Source organism: Sceloporus undulatus, chromosome 4, assembly GCF_019175285.1.
Source record: "Sceloporus undulatus isolate JIND9_A2432 ecotype Alabama chromosome 4, SceUnd_v1.1, whole genome shotgun sequence".
NCBI classification, from domain to species: domain Eukaryota; kingdom Metazoa; phylum Chordata; class Lepidosauria; order Squamata; family Phrynosomatidae; genus Sceloporus; species Sceloporus undulatus.
The window spans coordinates 197,955,449-197,974,091 of record NC_056525.1 but is presented as its reverse complement, the minus strand read 5'-3'; the positions used below and the strand labels follow the sequence as shown (position 1 = coordinate 197,974,091).

At 39.8% G+C, this 18,643-nt stretch overlaps 1 protein-coding gene across 5 annotated transcripts in view; it reads left to right on the top strand.

Moving 5' to 3' along the window:
* The window catches only part of RB1CC1 (RB1 inducible coiled-coil 1), a 90,058-nt gene that overhangs the window by 58,733 nt on the left and 12,682 nt on the right, over nucleotides 1–18,643 (top strand). For all 5 annotated transcript variants that reach the window (XM_042461679.1, XM_042461678.1, XM_042461677.1 and 2 more), the window contains 5 exons: nucleotides 11,525–11,678; nucleotides 13,776–13,884; nucleotides 13,983–14,217; nucleotides 15,207–15,261; nucleotides 17,936–17,983. In XM_042461679.1, coding sequence (XP_042317613.1) covers nucleotides 11,525–11,678; nucleotides 13,776–13,884; nucleotides 13,983–14,217; nucleotides 15,207–15,261; nucleotides 17,936–17,983 — 601 coding nt within the window. The remainder of the gene's footprint in view (nucleotides 1–11,524; nucleotides 11,679–13,775; nucleotides 13,885–13,982; nucleotides 14,218–15,206; nucleotides 15,262–17,935; nucleotides 17,984–18,643) is intronic.

The window sequence follows — 18,643 nt, the reverse complement described above, 5'->3', positions numbered from 1 at the left end:
CGAACTTGTTTTAAATTGATAGCAATCTATCATTCCATCAGCTGTATTTCCCAACCACTCAAAAAATGAAATTACAGTTTGCATCCTTTTATCCACTTATTTACAGATATCCTCTCTCATGATCATATACCTTCTAATTAGCAAGTTATCTGTATAACTCTACCTTAGTACTATTTTAAATATTTTTTAAAAATCCACCAGTCTTACTTTGTAAGCATTTCATCTACAGTAAATCATCATCCAGCAATACAGAACCAATTTAACATCTTAAATACAATAAAACCCATCCTTATTTCTTTACTCTTTCATAATTTGAATGTCATCCTTGGTCTCTTGCCAAAGCTTTGCAAGTGTCCAAATTGGACATCCATTATCAAGTTACACAGAATCTGGGAAAAGAACACACCACATATACATGACTATCATGTATAAGTCGAGGGCAGGGCTTCGGGCCAGAATTATAGATTTTGATATGACCCCTGGATAAGTCAAGGTTAAAATTTAAGGGCATGTAGCAAAGGATATAAAAGATGATGCAAAGGAAACTGATGCCAAAGACTTAAAAAATTCTGGCAGGCATAACTCTTTGCACTCATACTAAAGGCAGGATGGATGAGAGAGTAGAGGGGTGTTCTCAGGATGGATTTTTTGGTTCTCCCAGGATGGACTCAGCTTTTACCACTTTATTCAGAAAAAGGGGATAGCTATATATTTAACAGTTGAAGTACAGTACTTTTATTGACCCATGGTTAAGACAACCCAGTTTTTTGGGGGTCAATTTTTTGACTAAAATTTCTAGAGTTATACATGAGTATATACAGTACTTACATTTTAAAAAACCTTCCTGCTAGTCTTGTTGCCTCCACCCTCATTTTTCTTTTTCCAGAGATCTATTTAGAAACCAAATAATTTTATTTTCCCCCTTACGATTCTGTTGTCTCTCCTACCATATGTTTATTCATATCCGCACCATAGATTCCATTGGATCTGATGTTCTCCTGCAGTTATTTTTGATTTACTTTGAAATTTCCAAAATTCTTTTGGTCTGGCTTCAAATCTCCCCTGTTGTTTCTTCACATTCTGAATTGCAACCTCATTGACCATCTTCCATATGAAGTCCTGTTGCTGGCCCTAGTTCTCTGACTTCATATCGTCCATCAAGATAAATTGCAATCTAAAATTCACTCTAAAAGTTTTTGAAATAATCCCTCATCAATTTCATTTCCTCTTGTATCTCCTGCCAAGTTGCTTGATCTCATTCCTCTTCTGGGGGTTACATCTTTGCCATCCTTCTGCTAAAGACCTCGATATACAAAGAGTTAACATTTTTTCCTCCACAACAAGTGCTTCTCTCCTTTAGTTCTGATTGCTTTCAATGAACTACATCTCAGCCAGAACAAATCCAGCTTCCCATAACAAATTGATCTCTTCTCCATTTTTGTTTTAAAAGCATTTACAAAAACCAGGTTTTAAAAATTGCATCCATTTTTTTCCCATTTCAGTTATATCCAGAAGTTGTTGGGTTTTTTTAAGTGCTTAGAAAATAAATATAGTTGCTGGCTTAGTGTCCTTAAAAGGATACATACAAAGGCATGAGTGTTGATGGAATTTTGCACACACACACACCCCACTTCACTCACAATCGCGTGTTGCTGTCCCTGCAAATTTGGTGCGGGTCTCAGACCTTGGTGAGCAAACTCTGCAGTCCTTGCTTCTCTAGATGAAATGCCCATGGTTGAGACACAACAGCTTTTCAACAAGTGGTCAGTAAAGGCAGAAATAATACTCTGCAGTCCTTGCTTCTCTAGATGAAATGCCCATGGTTGAGACACAACAGCTTTTCAACAAGTGGTCAGTAAAGGCAGAAATAATATGTTTAGTAATATAGCATGGTAGGAAGTATATGGGAGAGTGAGATCTTCACAAAAGTATGTGCCCAGTTTAGTTTTTTGTTTGTTTGTTTTTAATGCAAGGATATCTGAATTGGGAAATTAATATTTACAATATTTTACTAACTTTGGGAAGCAGGCAATAGCAAGAAACTTTTTTAATCATGTGGACTAAATTGTGTGTGAGAATGAGAAAGATTTGACTAAGTGTACTTTATTGTTCTGTTAGTCTGACATATGGTTCTCCTCAGGGTGAAGAAAACATATATGAACTCTGATTTAATAGGGAATTCAGGTGTTAGTCTACTCCCAAACTTTTTGACTCACGGAGCCCTAAGGGCTCCACAGAGCGCAGGCTAGGAACCACTGGTCTACTGAATTGTAAAGAACAATGGTCAGAGAGAAGGAACACTGTGGGAATGAGATAGGGAGTAATAGGAGATAGAAATTGGAAATTATGACCCTGCCCATAAAACTTGAAATAGTTGTGTAAAATGGTACAACTTAATCAGATGACTAGTCTGTTGATCTTAAGGTGTGAAAGGAATCAAATTTTCCTACCCATGCATCCATGCCCCCAGAACAATTTTGCAACCTTTTGCCATTTTAGGCCCAGGAGAAACTTTCCCCCTCCCAACAGGAAATTATCCAGAAGTTGATGGCTGGATCATTTCCTGTTCTTCCCAGGGCCTAAAAGAGCTGAAGTATACAGCTGAGCATGTGAGGGGGGGGGCGGGGGGGGGGGGGGGGATAAAGAAGGGAGAGAGACACTAAAAATGGCCCTGGTGGGTGCCGTTTCCCCACCCCTGATCAATTACCATGCACACAGCATTCAACTTGTGGTTGTATCCACACTACAGAAATAATCCATTTTGATACCATTTTAACTGCTATGGCTCAGTGTTATGGGAACTGAAGTTTTATGAGACATTTAGCCTTCTCTGTCAGATCTCTGGTGTCACAACAAATTACAATTCCCAGAATTCCATAGCGTTGAACCATGGCAGTTAAAGCGGTATCAAACTGGATTATTTGTACAATGTAGTTGCAGCCATAGATTCCTTAGTTAACCACACCACCATGATGAAGTCCATACCTATCTGCTTGGAACTTTTCTACATTAACAGTCATTTTTACAAGAGTGGTTGCCTGTTTTTCAGCCTGAGGTCAGCAGTATACTCAGGAGAAGAGCTGACAAATACGCATGCATGCATCTAAGGCAGTGGTCCCCAAACTGTGCCCTTTAAGAGATTTTGGACTTCAGCTCCCAGAAGCATCAGCCATGTTGGCCAATAGTCTGGGATTCTGGGAGCCGAAGTCCAAAATCCCTTAAAGAGCACAGTTTGGGGACCACTGACATTCTAAGGCATTTATATTGTGTCTGGAACTTCCTATTAAGTCGGTCCTTCATACCTTTATGGCATAATGCAAAAGATAATTCTTTACTGGAGTTTCCAAAGGAGTAACCCTCTTTATAGAGCAAAGACATGAGAGTCTATCAAGTGTCAGAGTCATTAACCACTATAAACCATGTTTCAGATGCTTAGCATGTTATCTTAAGTAACAAATATATACACACAAAGAGACACACTTCTGAATTGAGGAGGAGGATTCAAAATAGTGAAATCAGAGGGAAATGAACTTCATGAAGTATAGGGGGTAGTAATTATATTAATCATGGTGATTCACAATATTTTTTTGGTGATAGCACAGTCATGCTTGAATCGGTGAGCTGATCAACACATGTAGAAACTTCAAAAACAAACTTCAGCATGAAAGAGCTGTGTTGCAGTTAGTCAGGAAGATCAACTCAAATGCTGGTGCTGATCCAGAAGCAAAGGTTTTTGTGTGTTTGTATTGTAGTCACATAGTGTATATGAATTAGGTAATCATTGCAAGGACAACTGTCTTGTGAATGGCCACTGTTAGTAAGACAACATTGTTGTTTATACCTTTGTTTCCTTTGACCCTCACTGATTCCTATTCCAAATATATGTAATTGTGGGTGTTTCATGTATCTTATGAACTCAGCTGCAGATAATAGTGAAACACTACTAAAGAGTTACAATATTAAAATACATTTCAAAATAGTCTAAAAACATATCAATTAAAAATGCAGAGCACATTCATTAACCCTTTTCTTAATATTCTGTTGCTTGCTGAAATGCTGCCTGAATACAGATATAGCCCAGTGAACAAGTAGGTGTATTGCTGGGCATTACTTCTTTAACAGATAATTTGGTGCTGGTTGCTGAAATAGCATGGAAAGAGTAAGAATCCATTTCTACATCACACACACAAAAAGTAAGTCAACAAGTATCAGAATAACTTTTAAATACAACCAATATGTGCATGTGAAATGAAACAACCAGGACACATAAGCCTTGCATGCATAAGCAAACATTTTATACCTTGTAGACAGCACTTCAAGGCTTCTTCCAAAATGAATCTCAGGATACCTTTTTACTTTACCAGCCTTCTCTACTTTTATGATTTACATTTTGGTGACCAGACTTATACTGTAGATCTATTCTTCCTCTGCCCTGAATATGCTGGGTATAGCTAGTAAGGCTGGCTTATCACTTCTCTCCTTCTCTCTCTCTCTCTCTCTCTCTCTCTCTCTCTCTCTCTCTCTTTAGTTGTTTATGCATGCTCAATAACAGATTCTGAAGGCAGCTGCTGCTTGCCTTGCCTGTTGCAGGCAGGCGCACACTTCTGTAACAGGATTGTCTCTAGAACAGAATCCCTCTCACAGCTGAAGCTTTGTGTAATGTATTGTTTACTGCAGACATTTTGCTGCAAGATGGCACCAAAAGTTTGTGTTTCTACCTTCCTCGTTCACTCTCTTCTTGTAGTGCTACAGCTAAAAATCCTTCAGCTACACAGGGCCCAAGGAAGAAAGGAGAGGGTGGATGGATATAAAAAGATTTTAGAAAAAGCTTCATTAGCAAAGGCTTTGTTAACTGAGGTATGCCTGCACCTTTAAGGTCTTTGCCTAGTACTAGAGAGACTGCAGTGATGAGCAGACAACTGGAAGATCCTTTTTTGCATATGTATCATAAAATTACCTAACAGGTAATTTTTTATAGACCATGAAGCCTTTTGCAGGTTTGTATGGGAGAATAGGTTCTTTCAGGTACAGCCTTATTAAAGTGGCCTGGATGCAGGCCATATAAGGCTTTCGAGACCATAACCAGTACTTTAAATTGTGCGTATGACTGCTTTGTTAACTGCCATGAAGTCAACTTCAGCTTATGGCAACCATGTGAATGAGAGAATGTACTGTATAGTGATTTGAGCATTGGACTGTGACTCTGGAGACCAGGGTTTGAATCCCTACTCAACCAAGCAAAACCCCCAAAAAACACTGTATGCTTTTGGGCAAGTTACTCAGCCCCAGAGAAAGGCAAAAACAAACCCCTTTTGAACAAATCCAGATTTAAAAAAAACCCTGTGGTCACCATACATTGGAAACGACTTGAAGACACACAACATGAGAGACCTCCAATGACCCTGCTCAGGTCTTGCAGACTCAGGGCTGTGCCTTCTTGGTTGAATCTAACCAGCTGTAATGCAATCTTCCTTTTTTTTCCCTACAGCCTTCTGCTTTCTCAAGCGTTATTGTCTTTTATAACGAATCATGTCTTCTCGTCATTTGTCCAAAATTTGATTGTGTCCATTCAGAATTCAAAGACATAAGCATGTTGGTCTGGATACGTGTGCAAAGGTTCTTGTAGCTTCTTTGAGAATAACTGAGAGAGAGAAATTAAGTGTACTTCTTCAGATTGTTGTTGTGTGCCTTCAGGTCATTTCCAACTAAGGTGACTCTAAGGCAACCCTGTCATAGGGTTTTCTTGGAAAGTTTCTTGAGAAGAGGTTTGTAGTTGCCATCCTCTGAGGCTGAGACAGTGTGATCACCCCATAGCTGAGCTGGGATTTAAACCCTGGTCTCCAGCATCATAGTCCAACACTCAGACCACTATGCCATGCTGGCTTTTGATGCATGGAAGTGAAGTGCCTAGGAACAGAACTTAATTGCTATGAATGAGCAGGTTTTATGAGTGAATAGCAATATAAATTTAAAACCTGTGGGTATGGTGATGAGGTGACAAGTTTAGTTTTAATTATGGCTTTTGTGGGACAACAGCAAGAGGAAACATGTTACCTAAAGCCAAGGTGAGTAGATATCCATATGAATAATGTAGGGAGTTATTGGAATGTTGTGTGATACTATCTGGGAACCAAAATGGAGATGTGATAAACTGGCCAAGAGAGCCCTCATGAATCTGGGGTGTTAAGAAGTGCTATAATCTATGTAGGTCACCAGGAAACCATTGTCTCTGTTCAACCTGCTGTCATTGGACTGGAGTTTGTGGATATTCCCACTCCGCTGTTTCTTTGTTCAATCTTCCTTTGCAATTTTTTTGTTGAAGGACTGTTGTTCTAAGATCCAAGATGGAATGCCTAGGGAGATTGAAGTGTTCTACAACTTTGATGTGTGTGAATTCCCATTCCTAATATCTGATATATCTCCATTTAGCCTCTGTCTCAGAGACTGGCACTTTCCTTGACTTTCTTAAGTAATTGTTCCAAATCCTAGCTAAATATTGTTACTAGTATGGTGTTATCTGTATATTTTAAAGTGTTAATGATCCTTCCTTCCATTTTCACACTTCCTTCTTCCAAGTTCAATCTTCTTTTACATGTGATATGTTCAGCATGCAAGTTAAACAGATAGGGCAGTGATGGCGAAACTTTTTAGGCCTGCGTGCCTGGGATGGGGCTTCTGCCCATGGGGGGGCTGAGAAAGATAAGTGGGGAGGAAGGGGACTGGGCACATGCCCCGTCCTCCCCCCACTGACTTTTCCTGCCCCCCCCCCCCATTGGCTCTGGAGCCAGCTGGAGGGCAGGAAAAGTAAGTAGGGAGACAGGGCACTGGATATGTGCCCTCTCCCCCACAGACCTTTCCTTCCTCCCAACTCTCTCTGGAGCCAGTTGGGGGTCAGGAAAGGTAAGTGGGGAGGAAGGGGACTGGTCACATGCCCACCGCTCTCCTCCATGGACCTTTCCTGCCCACCAGCTGGCTCTCTGGAGTCAGCTGGAGGGCAGGAAAGGTCAGTGGAGAGGAGCAGTTGGTGCGTGCCAGTGGTGCCTCCTCCCCACGCTCTTTTCCCAGTCTCCAGCTATCTCAGATAAGCAGTTGAAGGCCAGGGGAGGGCTAGGAGCAGGAGCCAGAGGTGTGTGCCTCTGGCTCCTCCAGTGGCATTTTGTGACTTTCAGCTGTCTCAGAGAGAAAACTGGAGACTGAGAAAAGGCAGGAGGGAGGAGGAAAAGGCATGCACGTGCCTCTTTCTCCTGCTCCCTGGCCCGTGCGTGGCGAAATGGCATCGCCTGCCATTGTGGCACATGTTCCATAGTTTTGCCATTAGGTAATGCAGTTTGACTGACATCCTTCCCGCCACACCATCAGTTGGAAACCATTCCATGTCTGGAATTGCTCCAACATATAGAATCATAGTGTTGGAAAACACCAGAAAATCCATCCAGTCTATCCCCTGCCATGCAGGAACACACAAAACACCCCCGATAGATGGCCAACCAGCCTCTGTTTTAAAACCTTCAAAGATAGAGACTCCACCACAATCTAAGGGAGTGTGTTCCACTGTCAAACAGTGTTCCCCTGCTGGTTGTATTTCATTTTCCACTTATAGTTTAAATATCCCTTTGATATCTTGGATCTTATGGAATAGATCTGTTCTTCCTTTTTATCAGGATCTTCTTTTTCTCTGTATTGATTATTGTACCACTTCTCTTTATCCCTGTGCACAAGTCAGTGAACAGTTGCATTCAGGAGTCTGACCCTGTTTCTCTCCCCTTTACTTCTCATCTATCATTTAACTGCTTGAAGAGTTTCATCTGTCATCCACTGAGGCGTCTCCTTTTTTGACTGCAGGTACAGTTGGCCCTCCTCATAGGTGGGCTTGCCTTCCACGGCTTTGAGCTTTCACAGAAAACAAACCCCATTAGAAGTATTGAGGTGCGTACCCGTGCCGTGTGCCCACACGCTGCCGCAAATATACGCCTCATTTCCTATGGCGCTTGAGGATACGCTCCTATGGCGCTTGAGCATATGCTCATTTCCCCCTACACTGGGAAGTCTGGAACGGATCCCCTGTGTATAGGGAGGATGAACTGAAGTGTCTTTTTGTATTATTGCCTAGCAGTGCACTTGGCTGCAGTCCAGAATTTGTCTGGCTCCTGGTCAATTAGTCTTAATAATGCAAACCTATTTTTCATGTTATCTTTAAATTTGACATGATGTTCTTCAGGTTTTATTTTGGCATAATGTCTGGTTTAATTTTCTTTAGTTTTATTCTAATTTTTGGTATCAGCAGTTAATGGTCTGTGTCACAGTCTGCTCCTGGTCTTGTTTTTTCATCTTTTGCTTCCAATTATGTAGTCTATTTGATTTTAATATTGGCCATCAGGTGATGTTCATGTATACACTCACCTTTCCTTGAAAAATGTGTTTGCAATGAACAAACTTTGGCCTTGCAAAATTCAGTCATTTGCTCTCCTGCTTCATTTCTTGATCCCCAGCCACATTTTCCTAGAATCTTTAATTCTGCTCTGTTTGCTACTATGTTTTCCAGTAGCCTTTGATTAACAAGTCTTGTTTAGATTAGGATTCCATCATAGAATCTTTCAGTTTCTTCTTCATTTGCTTGGCTGCCAGTGAAACTATCATAGCAAGAGAATTATATACTTCCTGTGACTGGCCTAGCAGTCAGCACTCTGGCAACTGCACTCTGGACCAAGTGAAGTTTCCAATCTATAGTGCCACGTAGAGGGATGCAAATGGAATGTAACTAAAGCATGTTTTATCATAGCCAGAACAGATACTCCAGATCTGATACCAGATTCTAAACCACAACTTCAAATTTCTTGAACCAGTAAGGTTTTTGTTCAGGGATGATGGAAGTTTCAATCCAGCAACATTTGGAACAGCACACATGTGCCATAAGTGTTTTTTAAGGACCAGAGATGTTTTGCTTTTACTGCAGCAGACTTTGGGATAAAGGTGATGCAGGGATTATAGAAATAGTTGGAAATTTCTTAGTTTAAAAATAATCTGTAATCCTGGTACATTTTCCATTTTGTACTTGTCATGAAGTTGCAGCTGTCACTGTTAGGATCTGAAGCAGCTTTGGACCAAGAACCATAAGAACTGCAGGCCAGAATGTCCAGGAAGCTCTTGAAACATTTTGCCCAGAAGATCAACACATTACAGTACTGTTAATCTAGTCCAAAACAGGATTACTAGGTAAAACTAAAATTCCAGATTATGTCTGAGGATGTGGGAAATTGATAAAATAATGGATGAGTTGAGGACAAATGCAATGAAATGATGATGAATGCAGAGAAGCCAAGCCTGACCTGAGTGTATTTATGGTAGTTGTTACTTGGCCCTGGCCTGAATATATTTATGATAGGTAGAGGACTGTCTGAAAGTGGGAGGGGAGCAGGTGAGAACTCTAGATTATAATAACATTAGTCTGGATCAGTATGCAAAGGGATCTTGTAGCATCTTTGAGATTAACTGAGAGGAAGAAGTTGATACCATAAAGTTTCATAGTCTTAAGTCTGATTCATCAGATGCATGCACTGAAGAGAGCAAGGTCTTTGTGATTTATTAATTTAAGTCACTTTGCTTCCCAAATTATATAATGGGAGCCATTTTGATAAATTATAAATATGGCAAATATAGTAAGCTATATGATAAATTCAGGGGGGCACAGTTTTGTGACCCTTCTGCTTAATATGTTTGGTCAGCTGTATACAGTCTAGGAGCATCTTCATTGGTATCCTTTTTGAAGTGCTCTGCCAGTTCTTCCTTACTTTGTACCAGCTTCTCCCTATCTTTTAGAAGCAGGGCTACATTTTTTTTCTGTTCTGCATAATCTTCAAGTGGCTTTGTTTTTATTTCATAAATATACCTATAGCCAGTAGTCTTGGGTATTTCACCTTACATTAGGTATGTGTTTAGCATGTAAAATACTTGGACTGAAGTTAGTAGTTTCTTGTTGCAAGTGCATGAATTTATGGGGTCCCATCCACATTAAGATGATATGTATATTAGGCCTGCCAAAAGGGCACGAAGGTTTTAAATCAGGTAAAGGTGTTGCTGAAATCAAGTAGTGGGGAGAAGGAGGAGTTTGGATTTAAACCATTATCTCAGGGGACTGTAAAGATTCAATGATTTTGGAATGTTAGACTATTTCTTTGATGTACATGTTTAGTTGTTGCAATCGAGTAGTTTCTGAAACATAGCCGCATCAATGTTTGATGCCCAATAGTGCCAGGTTGTTTCATTCTATTTGATATTGGAAATGTAATTTTCTTTTTGAAATTGGTTAAATTGTAAGAATAATCTGTAATGAGCAGGGTAGAAATGCTCTTAACCACCAGACTTTGTAGGTAGACTTAAATGTTGGTAAAGGGCATCTGAATAATTCCATCAGCTGTGAGATACATCTAATAGGATAATTTTACTGAATTCACTTGCTTCATATGTAGTTTTTGTGTGTGGAAAATAATTTTAACTGTCACTGCATGTCTGAGGAAAATTTAAAAAGACAAAATAGGAAGCACATCCTTCCTACATTTGGCTTCTTTCAACACTCCATTAAAACAAATACATGTTGTACTCCTTATGTGGTCTGATCATGTGGCAACAATTTGGTCATGCTTCAGTAGGAGAGGCTGGTGTTTAGACCTGATTCATCAACACACACATTCGCCTGCTGTCATAACGGAAGATACTTATTACCGTTAACTTAGATTACTCTGGTTTGAGCAACAGCAATGTGTGACGGGGTCATAGTGGTAGAGAGTGCAGCAAAATACTGCAGCATATGAATAGTTTGTGGAAACCAGCCATTCCATTCAACTCCATGGTCTTTGAGTGTGGTTAATCCTTGTTGGGCTTTAAAGAGGAGGTTCCCTAATAAAGATTTCTTAAATATGTTTTTATTTGTTGTTTTATTTTAGGAAACCACGTGGCTTCTTTGACACTATTGATTCTTGTTATCTCCCTTATACCAGTGCTGTTCTGTCAATTCCAAGACCAGCAATGAATGGATTAAAATTAGTGGAGATTATGATGTGGTTGTACTTGCTAGCAACCCATTTGCACTATTATACCAAGAATAGTGTATGTTTAAATTTATACAAGACCTTTATTTTTTGTTTTGGCTGCAAAGGAAAATCAGAATTTTAGCTCCTATTCCTTTGTACCATGAACATACAACCTTGTTTTACAACTTCTAAGCATCCTTCAGAGCATTCTGTAAAATGAAAGGATGAATGTTTTTGTTGCATGTTAGGAATTTTGCATCACTTTTCTCGTCTTTTTAAATAGATTTTTTTAAAATCCCACATCGAGTTGATTTAATCTTTATGCAAAGCTTGTGGCTATACCTGGCAGCTGATGTTAGCCAACATAGTGACACCCAGACAGGAGGTAAAATGGTTTAAAGGTTTAAATCTTTTGCCTTTCTTTTGTTTTTTGTTTCTTTATTTGGACCATATCAGACTGTTTCATGATTGTGGATATTTACCATTTTCTCCCCAAGTTCTGATGAATCATCTGCATCAAGCTTGGTTGCAGAACTTCAAGAAAAGCTTCAGGAGGAAAAAGTGAAGTTTTTGGAGCAGCTTGAAGAACAGGAGAAAAGGAAAAATGAGGAAATGCAAAACATTCGAACATCACTCACTGCAGAACAGCAGGTAGTATAAGATGTTCTGTAATTTTATATTAGATACCCTTGTTGTGGTATGTTTTAAAATGACTGAGGCGGGGTACATACCTCCGCTTTGCGGCGCTCTGCCGCTGCCGCCAGTAGGTCCGCGGGGGAGCTGGAGCCTTCACACGGCCCGACTCCCGTGCGGACCGAAAAAGAAGCTCCAAAATTGAGCTTCTTTTTCCGTCGCGTTTGCGACGTAGCGAGGCGCCAGGGGCGCGCTCGCTACGTCACAAGCGGCGCGACGCGTACGGACGCTCAGCGTCCGATACGCAAAGATGGCGCCGGCCATGTAGAAGGGCCGGCGCCATCTTGTACGGATGGAGTCCGTACTAGGCCGAGGGGCGTCTATAAGAGACGCCCCTTTTTTAAAATGGGACGTCCAGAGGACGTCCCAAATGGCGGTGCAGAAAGCACCTGAGATTCTTTGTTTTTGACAACCTGCACAGCAGATAATCATTCATCATTTTTTTCCAGGATCCTTTGACGGTATCCTTATGTTGTCAGTTGTAGATTTTTTGGCTGTTACTAGTTTTCTTAGCTGGTGCATATGTTTTCACAATGGGCACAGTGAACCAATTCCTGCTGCCACACAATTCCAGTTCATTTCAGTGATGTTTTTACTGAGTTTCTTTACGATTTAGATTATATTTATTGGACATGGTGTAGTTGTTCACCAAGGAGATTGGTGAACAACTGATTTTTAAAAATCCCGTTTGGGTTAAATCAGAAAACTAATTATTCCACTGAAAACCAAAAAGTTCTGTGGTATTCAAAAACCAGGTCCATCGGACTCACAAACTAGATTTTCCAGCCTTTTCTGACAAGATTCCTTCACATTTTGTAATTCTTTTATCTGATTAAACACAGTATATTTAAGATAAATATAAAGGAATGAGATTTCAAAACCATTTTGTCTCACTGATTTCAAAGGGGCTTTAATATATTTAACTCCTATTAACGAAACATCATGAGGTACATTTGCAATGCATATTATTCTTCAGCCAATGAAATTCATGGGGTTTCCATAAATCCACAGGTGACATAAAGGATACATGCTCACTCTCTCTGTCTCTCTTGCTGTTTATGTGTATGTATGTGTGTGTATAGATAGATAGGTATAATTGTTTCTATTTTGTTTTGTCCCAAGGGCAATACTATGGACTTTGGGTGTAGTAAGGCCTCTGGCTCTCGGGATCACAGCCAGAACAAAAGACTTGTCCACAAATTTCTTAAGTTTCAAAAGCTTTACTGGTTATAAACACAAACATGAAACTGATTTCTTCTTTCTCAATAGTCCTTCCTAAATACCTTGCTCTCTTCTTGGTGGATTCTATCTTTCTTATTTTGAGGACTATCTTTCTTCTTTTGTGGACTTATCTTTTTGTCAAAGAAAAATACTCTCTCCAGGTCTGACTTGGCTGAAATCTTACTACACACTGAAACTAACTAGAGGGAGACAGCATAAGACCCTGGGATTTCCCACAATCCTTGTCTTTCTTAAAGCTGTAGATCTCTATTTTCCCTTCTAAACTAATACATAGAAAAGCTAATATAATCTCAACTAAATATATGTCTCAAGAGCATCAAAGATGCTGTGGAGGCATGACATATTTCATTCACTGATTTGGATTTTTATTACTATGAACCATCTTGAGAGTATAGTGGACACTTCATATTGGCGGGCTGGTGATCTGAGGATTTGATGGCCAACGAATCGCCATTCCACATATTATTCAGTGGTGACGCATGCGTGTGGATGTGCTGATATGTCCATGTGCACATCACCACCACTGAATAATATGGGGCACGGCTGTCTACGTTTTTTTGCCACCCATGGGTGGACATTCATGGGAGAGGTCCATTGTATTTGCAAGGTGAATGGTATATAAATCTATTGAATATTTTTTTAAAATGGCAAGAGTAATGGTGAACACATTCTAGAGTTTGGCTGCTTAACATTTTTAATGCATTTTTGGTTTTAGGCATAGGAAAATGAAGAAAAATGATGGTGAAGAGCCTTCCATTATGCCTTGTTTTATACATTGACTTACCTAAAATAATGCTGTTTCTGTCTTTTCAGACTACCTTTAACACTGTTCTAACAAGAGAAAAAATGAAAAAAGAAAACATAATAAATGACCTCAGTGACAAATTAAAAACGATAAAACAACAGCAAGACAGGGACAAAGGTAAACTTGAGATATAAAAGTTTCCAGTTTAATTCTAAATTATTTTCATGCAGTATATTGAAGTATTAACTTTGAATTGCTGATTTCCTTTTGCTCAGATCTGATTGAAACCCTTTCTGAAGACCGAGCTCGTTTACTTGAAGAGAAGAAGAAACTTGAAGAGGAAGTTAATAAACTGAGATGCAATTTTGTTCCATCAACCTATGTACCTCCTACTTCAGAAGCTGGAGCTTGTGCAGTTGATTTTTCAGCAGAATCTGAGCGATTGACTTCAGAAACAGCAGAAGAAGGAAGAATGGATTCCACACTAGAAACCAGTATGATGGCTGTCAAGTAAGTAGCTACATCATTAAATGTTGGTGGCCAAATAAGGCATTTGATTTAAAAACACATCTATGCTTGAAATGTTCCCCTTCTTTTTCATCCTTTCAGGAAGCAAATATTTACTTATGTCATTGTTTTGTGTGTAATATTTGCTCATTCATTTAGAATGTCTGTCCCTGGACCATTTATCTGCTGATTCTTTTGACAGGCAATAAATATTTTAAACATGGAGTTTGAATCAGGACCAGAACTTGATCTGTGACATCATCTTTTAAACCAAGTCTTCTATATTTATTTAAAATACCGTAATGCATTTCAGTTCATTCAACTTTGTTTTACTGTATTTTTTAGAATATGTGGTGTTCTTTTAATTGGGGAAGGCAGGTTTTTTGATGGATGGAAGAAATTGCAACCCTAACTAGTTTTTCTGTGATGTATTCTTGCCACATTTAAATACTGTTTTAAACTGCAGTGATAACTTTTTTCCTGAAAATCCTTTTTTCCCATCCGGTAATCAGAACGTTTTGTGTGTGGGGGGGTGTATGTGTGCTGAACACACAGGTGTGCACAGTTCTATTGCCACCCATGTGCACAACGTGAAACACTACTATCTCAGGCTATTGTAACATATGGGATAAAACTACTATATTGTGTCAGAATTAATAGGATAATAGTTTTTGACATCTTCTGTGTCAAAATTTATTGCTGAATTAGTGCTGAAATTCATTGTAAAGTATTCTGGCCAAGTGGTTGAAAGAGCATAAATATTGTATATACTTTAAAGACATTGTGATAAACTATGGTGCCACATATTTTGTCATCTGATGTTTAACAGTGGAAAATCTATAGCTTATCCAGTAAACTGGGGAAGAAAACATAGAATGTTAAGATTAATGAAGTGGTTTAGATCAACATGACAGTAAACTAATATGTTAGCCAGTGGGATTTTAACTAAATATACATGTTTTATTAACTGTTTGTTTGTTTGTTTGTTTTAGTGAAAACATGCAAATGTTGTCTGAAGAAAAACAGAGGATAATGATGTTAGAAAAGGTGGGTGGTTTTCCCCTAGTACTACAGTGGACCCTGGTTATCCACTGGGGTTTGGTTTCAGGACCCTCTGTGGGTACCAAATTCTGTGGATGCTCAAGTCCCATTAAATACAGTGGTACAGTAAAATGATGTCTCTTATATAAAATTGCAAAGTCATTCCTTATTGGAATGTATATATTTTTAAAATATTTTCAAGTGGTGGATGCTTGAATCCGTGGGGAAAAAATCCGTGGATATGGAGGGATGACTGTATTCTACTTCTTAAGCATTACCGAGTGGTAATATGTGTCATGTTACTGCTACTATCATGCAATTAGATGAATGAAAATACATTCTCATAATAGGAGCTTAGAGCTAGCGCTTCCAAGCTGATACTGTGCTGTTCAGTTAGGATACTGTTCTGTTCAGTTAGGGCAGAGATTCCCCAACTTTGGTTCCTCAGGTATATTGGACTTCAATTCCCATAAGCCTCAGCCACCATGGCCAATGTCCAGGAATCCTGGGAGTTGTAGTCCATAACACCTGGAGGATCAGCATTTTGGAATCACTGAGTTAAGACAATTACGTACATTCATTCACCATACCTCTTAAACTGGAAATATAGAAATAAATAAGTTTTAGATACACATCTGCAGTTCAAAAGATACTATGTAACAAGACTGGGAAAATATTTTGTACTCTAGGCCAGTGTAACAGTACTGTTTAGATCAGTGATTCCCAAACTTTGGTCCTCCAGGTGTTTTGGACTTCAATTCCCAGAAGCCCTAGGAAGTTTGGCCAATAGTCAGGAATTCTGGGAGCTGAAGTCCAAAATATTTGTAGGATCAAAGTTTGGGAACCACTGGTTTAGATATACAGTATGTTTAGTTTTAAACCCTTTGTACACTTTTCATCTAGGCAGTGATTTAGAAGTACAGCAAGACAAAGAAATTCTTGGAACCCTCTCACCATCCCCAAGAAATCAGTGGGAGGGGGAGCAGCAGTAATTCTTGCATGCCTAGTTGCCCTGAGCCAAATTAATTAACATTATTGAAATGTACATGTCTGCCTTAAATCCTCTGAGGATATTTTATTTTTAGAATTGTCAAATTCTAAAATAGTCAAAGCTGTCTGTTTTACTATTGCTTTACTATTTAGGAGAAGAGTGTGGTGGAGGGAAAGGGTAAGAGGCTCCCTCCACCACTCCCTTCTCCTCCTGTGTCATGTCTATTTAGATTGTAAGCCCGAGGGCAGGGAACCGTCTAACTAAAAAGATTGCATGTACAGCGCTGTGTAAATTTACAGCGCTTCATAAATAAAGGTTAATAATAATAATAATAATAATAATAATAATAATAATAATAATACTGTGAAAGAAAAGAAAATTCCAACTTCAGTAATATTAAAATTATGTTAAAATCCCAATTCTATGATTCTATGTTTCTAAGTTATGAAACTGTTCTTCACGGGAGGAATCAGATCTAAGGGCCATATTTCAATCTGAGCATCAGATCTCACGAAAGCCACACCTGTTTTGAACGGCTGGTTTTTTAGGCCATATCAAAGCTGATTTTCAAACACAGAAAGCATTACAAAAGCCTGTGTAATGTGGTAGAGCTGGCTTATGTTAGGTTTTCTGTGCTTACATCCATACAGAGATATAAATGTGTATTGAATTTATATCTTTCTGTTTTTTAAAAAGACCTGTAGCAGTATAGTCATCCCTCCTCGTTTAAGTATTGAGAGATTTGATTATTCATGGATTACTGTACAGTAATTTGGTGCCGTCACCTCCCTAAACCATTTTTAACAGAGGCTTCGATAACAAACATTGTTGCTGGAAGGAAATCTAACTGGGATGATTGGGCCTAGCCACACATGTGTTCCCTCATTTGAGCAGGGGAAGGGGATGGAACAAGGGAGATTTCATGTTTTCACTCAGTCACTATCTTAGGCCCCATACAGACAGGCCAAAATAAAGCTGCTTCAGGCCACTTTGGAGGTATGCTATTTAAATGATGCATGAGTCCTAAGAGTCCAGAAGCCATGCCAAAGCCATGGTCCAGTCCTAAGGACTGGAGCACAGCTTTGGTGCAGCTTCCGGACTCTTAGGACACATGAATCATTTAAATGGCATACCTCCAAAGTGGCCTGAAGCAGCTTTATTTTGGCCTGTCTGTATGGGGCCTTAGACAGGCTACAGCGGGGTGGAAGGGGGTGGGAAGGGATGGAGGAGTGCAAAGTGGGCAGAGGGCATACATATAAACTTGTTTATGTGGGCAGGAAATATGGGGAGGGGGCTTTGTCCCTCCTCTCACCCCATTCCCTTCCCCCCTACTCATCCATCCTCCCAAACAATTCAATAGGCGAGTAAAGGAGTATACCTATGACTGGACCCAGCCTCCCCACCACTCTTCCAGTACAGGTACTTTTTTTGTGTTAAATACAATGGGGGAGGGGCTAGAGATATTTGTGGTTTTTCCACTTTCACTGGGAGCGATACCCCTAAACCCCATGAAAATTGAGGGCTGACTGTATGCTTACACAGAGCTAAGAACTGTTGAACTGAATAAAATGTTCTTGCCGGGTATCAGATTGTAGCTGTAAAATACTGAAATTATATGTATGCAGGACTATAAGAAGAACATTTGTGTTCTAAAGCATTGTGATACACTTGTGTTATTTTGTTTTATAGACTCTGCAGCTGAAAGAAGAAGAAAACAAGAGGCTAAATCAAAGATTGGTAAGTTTTAGAAAACAAGATGCATTTAACCAAGAAGTTTAAGGTCAAATTTTTAGTAGTTTCTTTGGCGGGGTACAAACCGCCGCTTTGCGGCGCTCCCCCGCCGCCGCCATTTGCTCCGTGCGGGAGCCGCAGCAGCCATTTCGGAGCTTCTTTCTGCGGCGCATCTATGACGTCGCGAGGCGCCTGGCGCGGACTCGCGACGTCATAGGCGCCGCGACACGTCTGGACGCTGTGCGTCCAGTACGTAAAGATGGCGGCGCCCATGTAGAAGGGGCGCCGCCATCTTGTACGTATAGGATACGTACTAGGGTTAGGGGGGTGCGGAAGCACCGCCCCTTCCTAACCCTAGTACGTATCCTATACGTACTAAATGGCGGTGTGTATCCCGCCATAGATGTCTTAGGATAGAATCCAGTGTCACACAGGTGAAATTCCCTCCTGTGTCTTTCAAAATCTGTTCCAGATGGTTTTCCAAGCCTTCAGAGCATCTGTTGAGCACAAGAGTGAGGGCTGCAAAGTGGAGAAGGAATCCCTCAGTGGAATGAGCTAATTATTTTCTACCCTTAAAATATTATGCCTGTGAAAAATATGACTGAAAACTATGTCCATGAAAAGTAACATAGCTCAAGACAATGTGCTTTATTATAAGGATGTGTC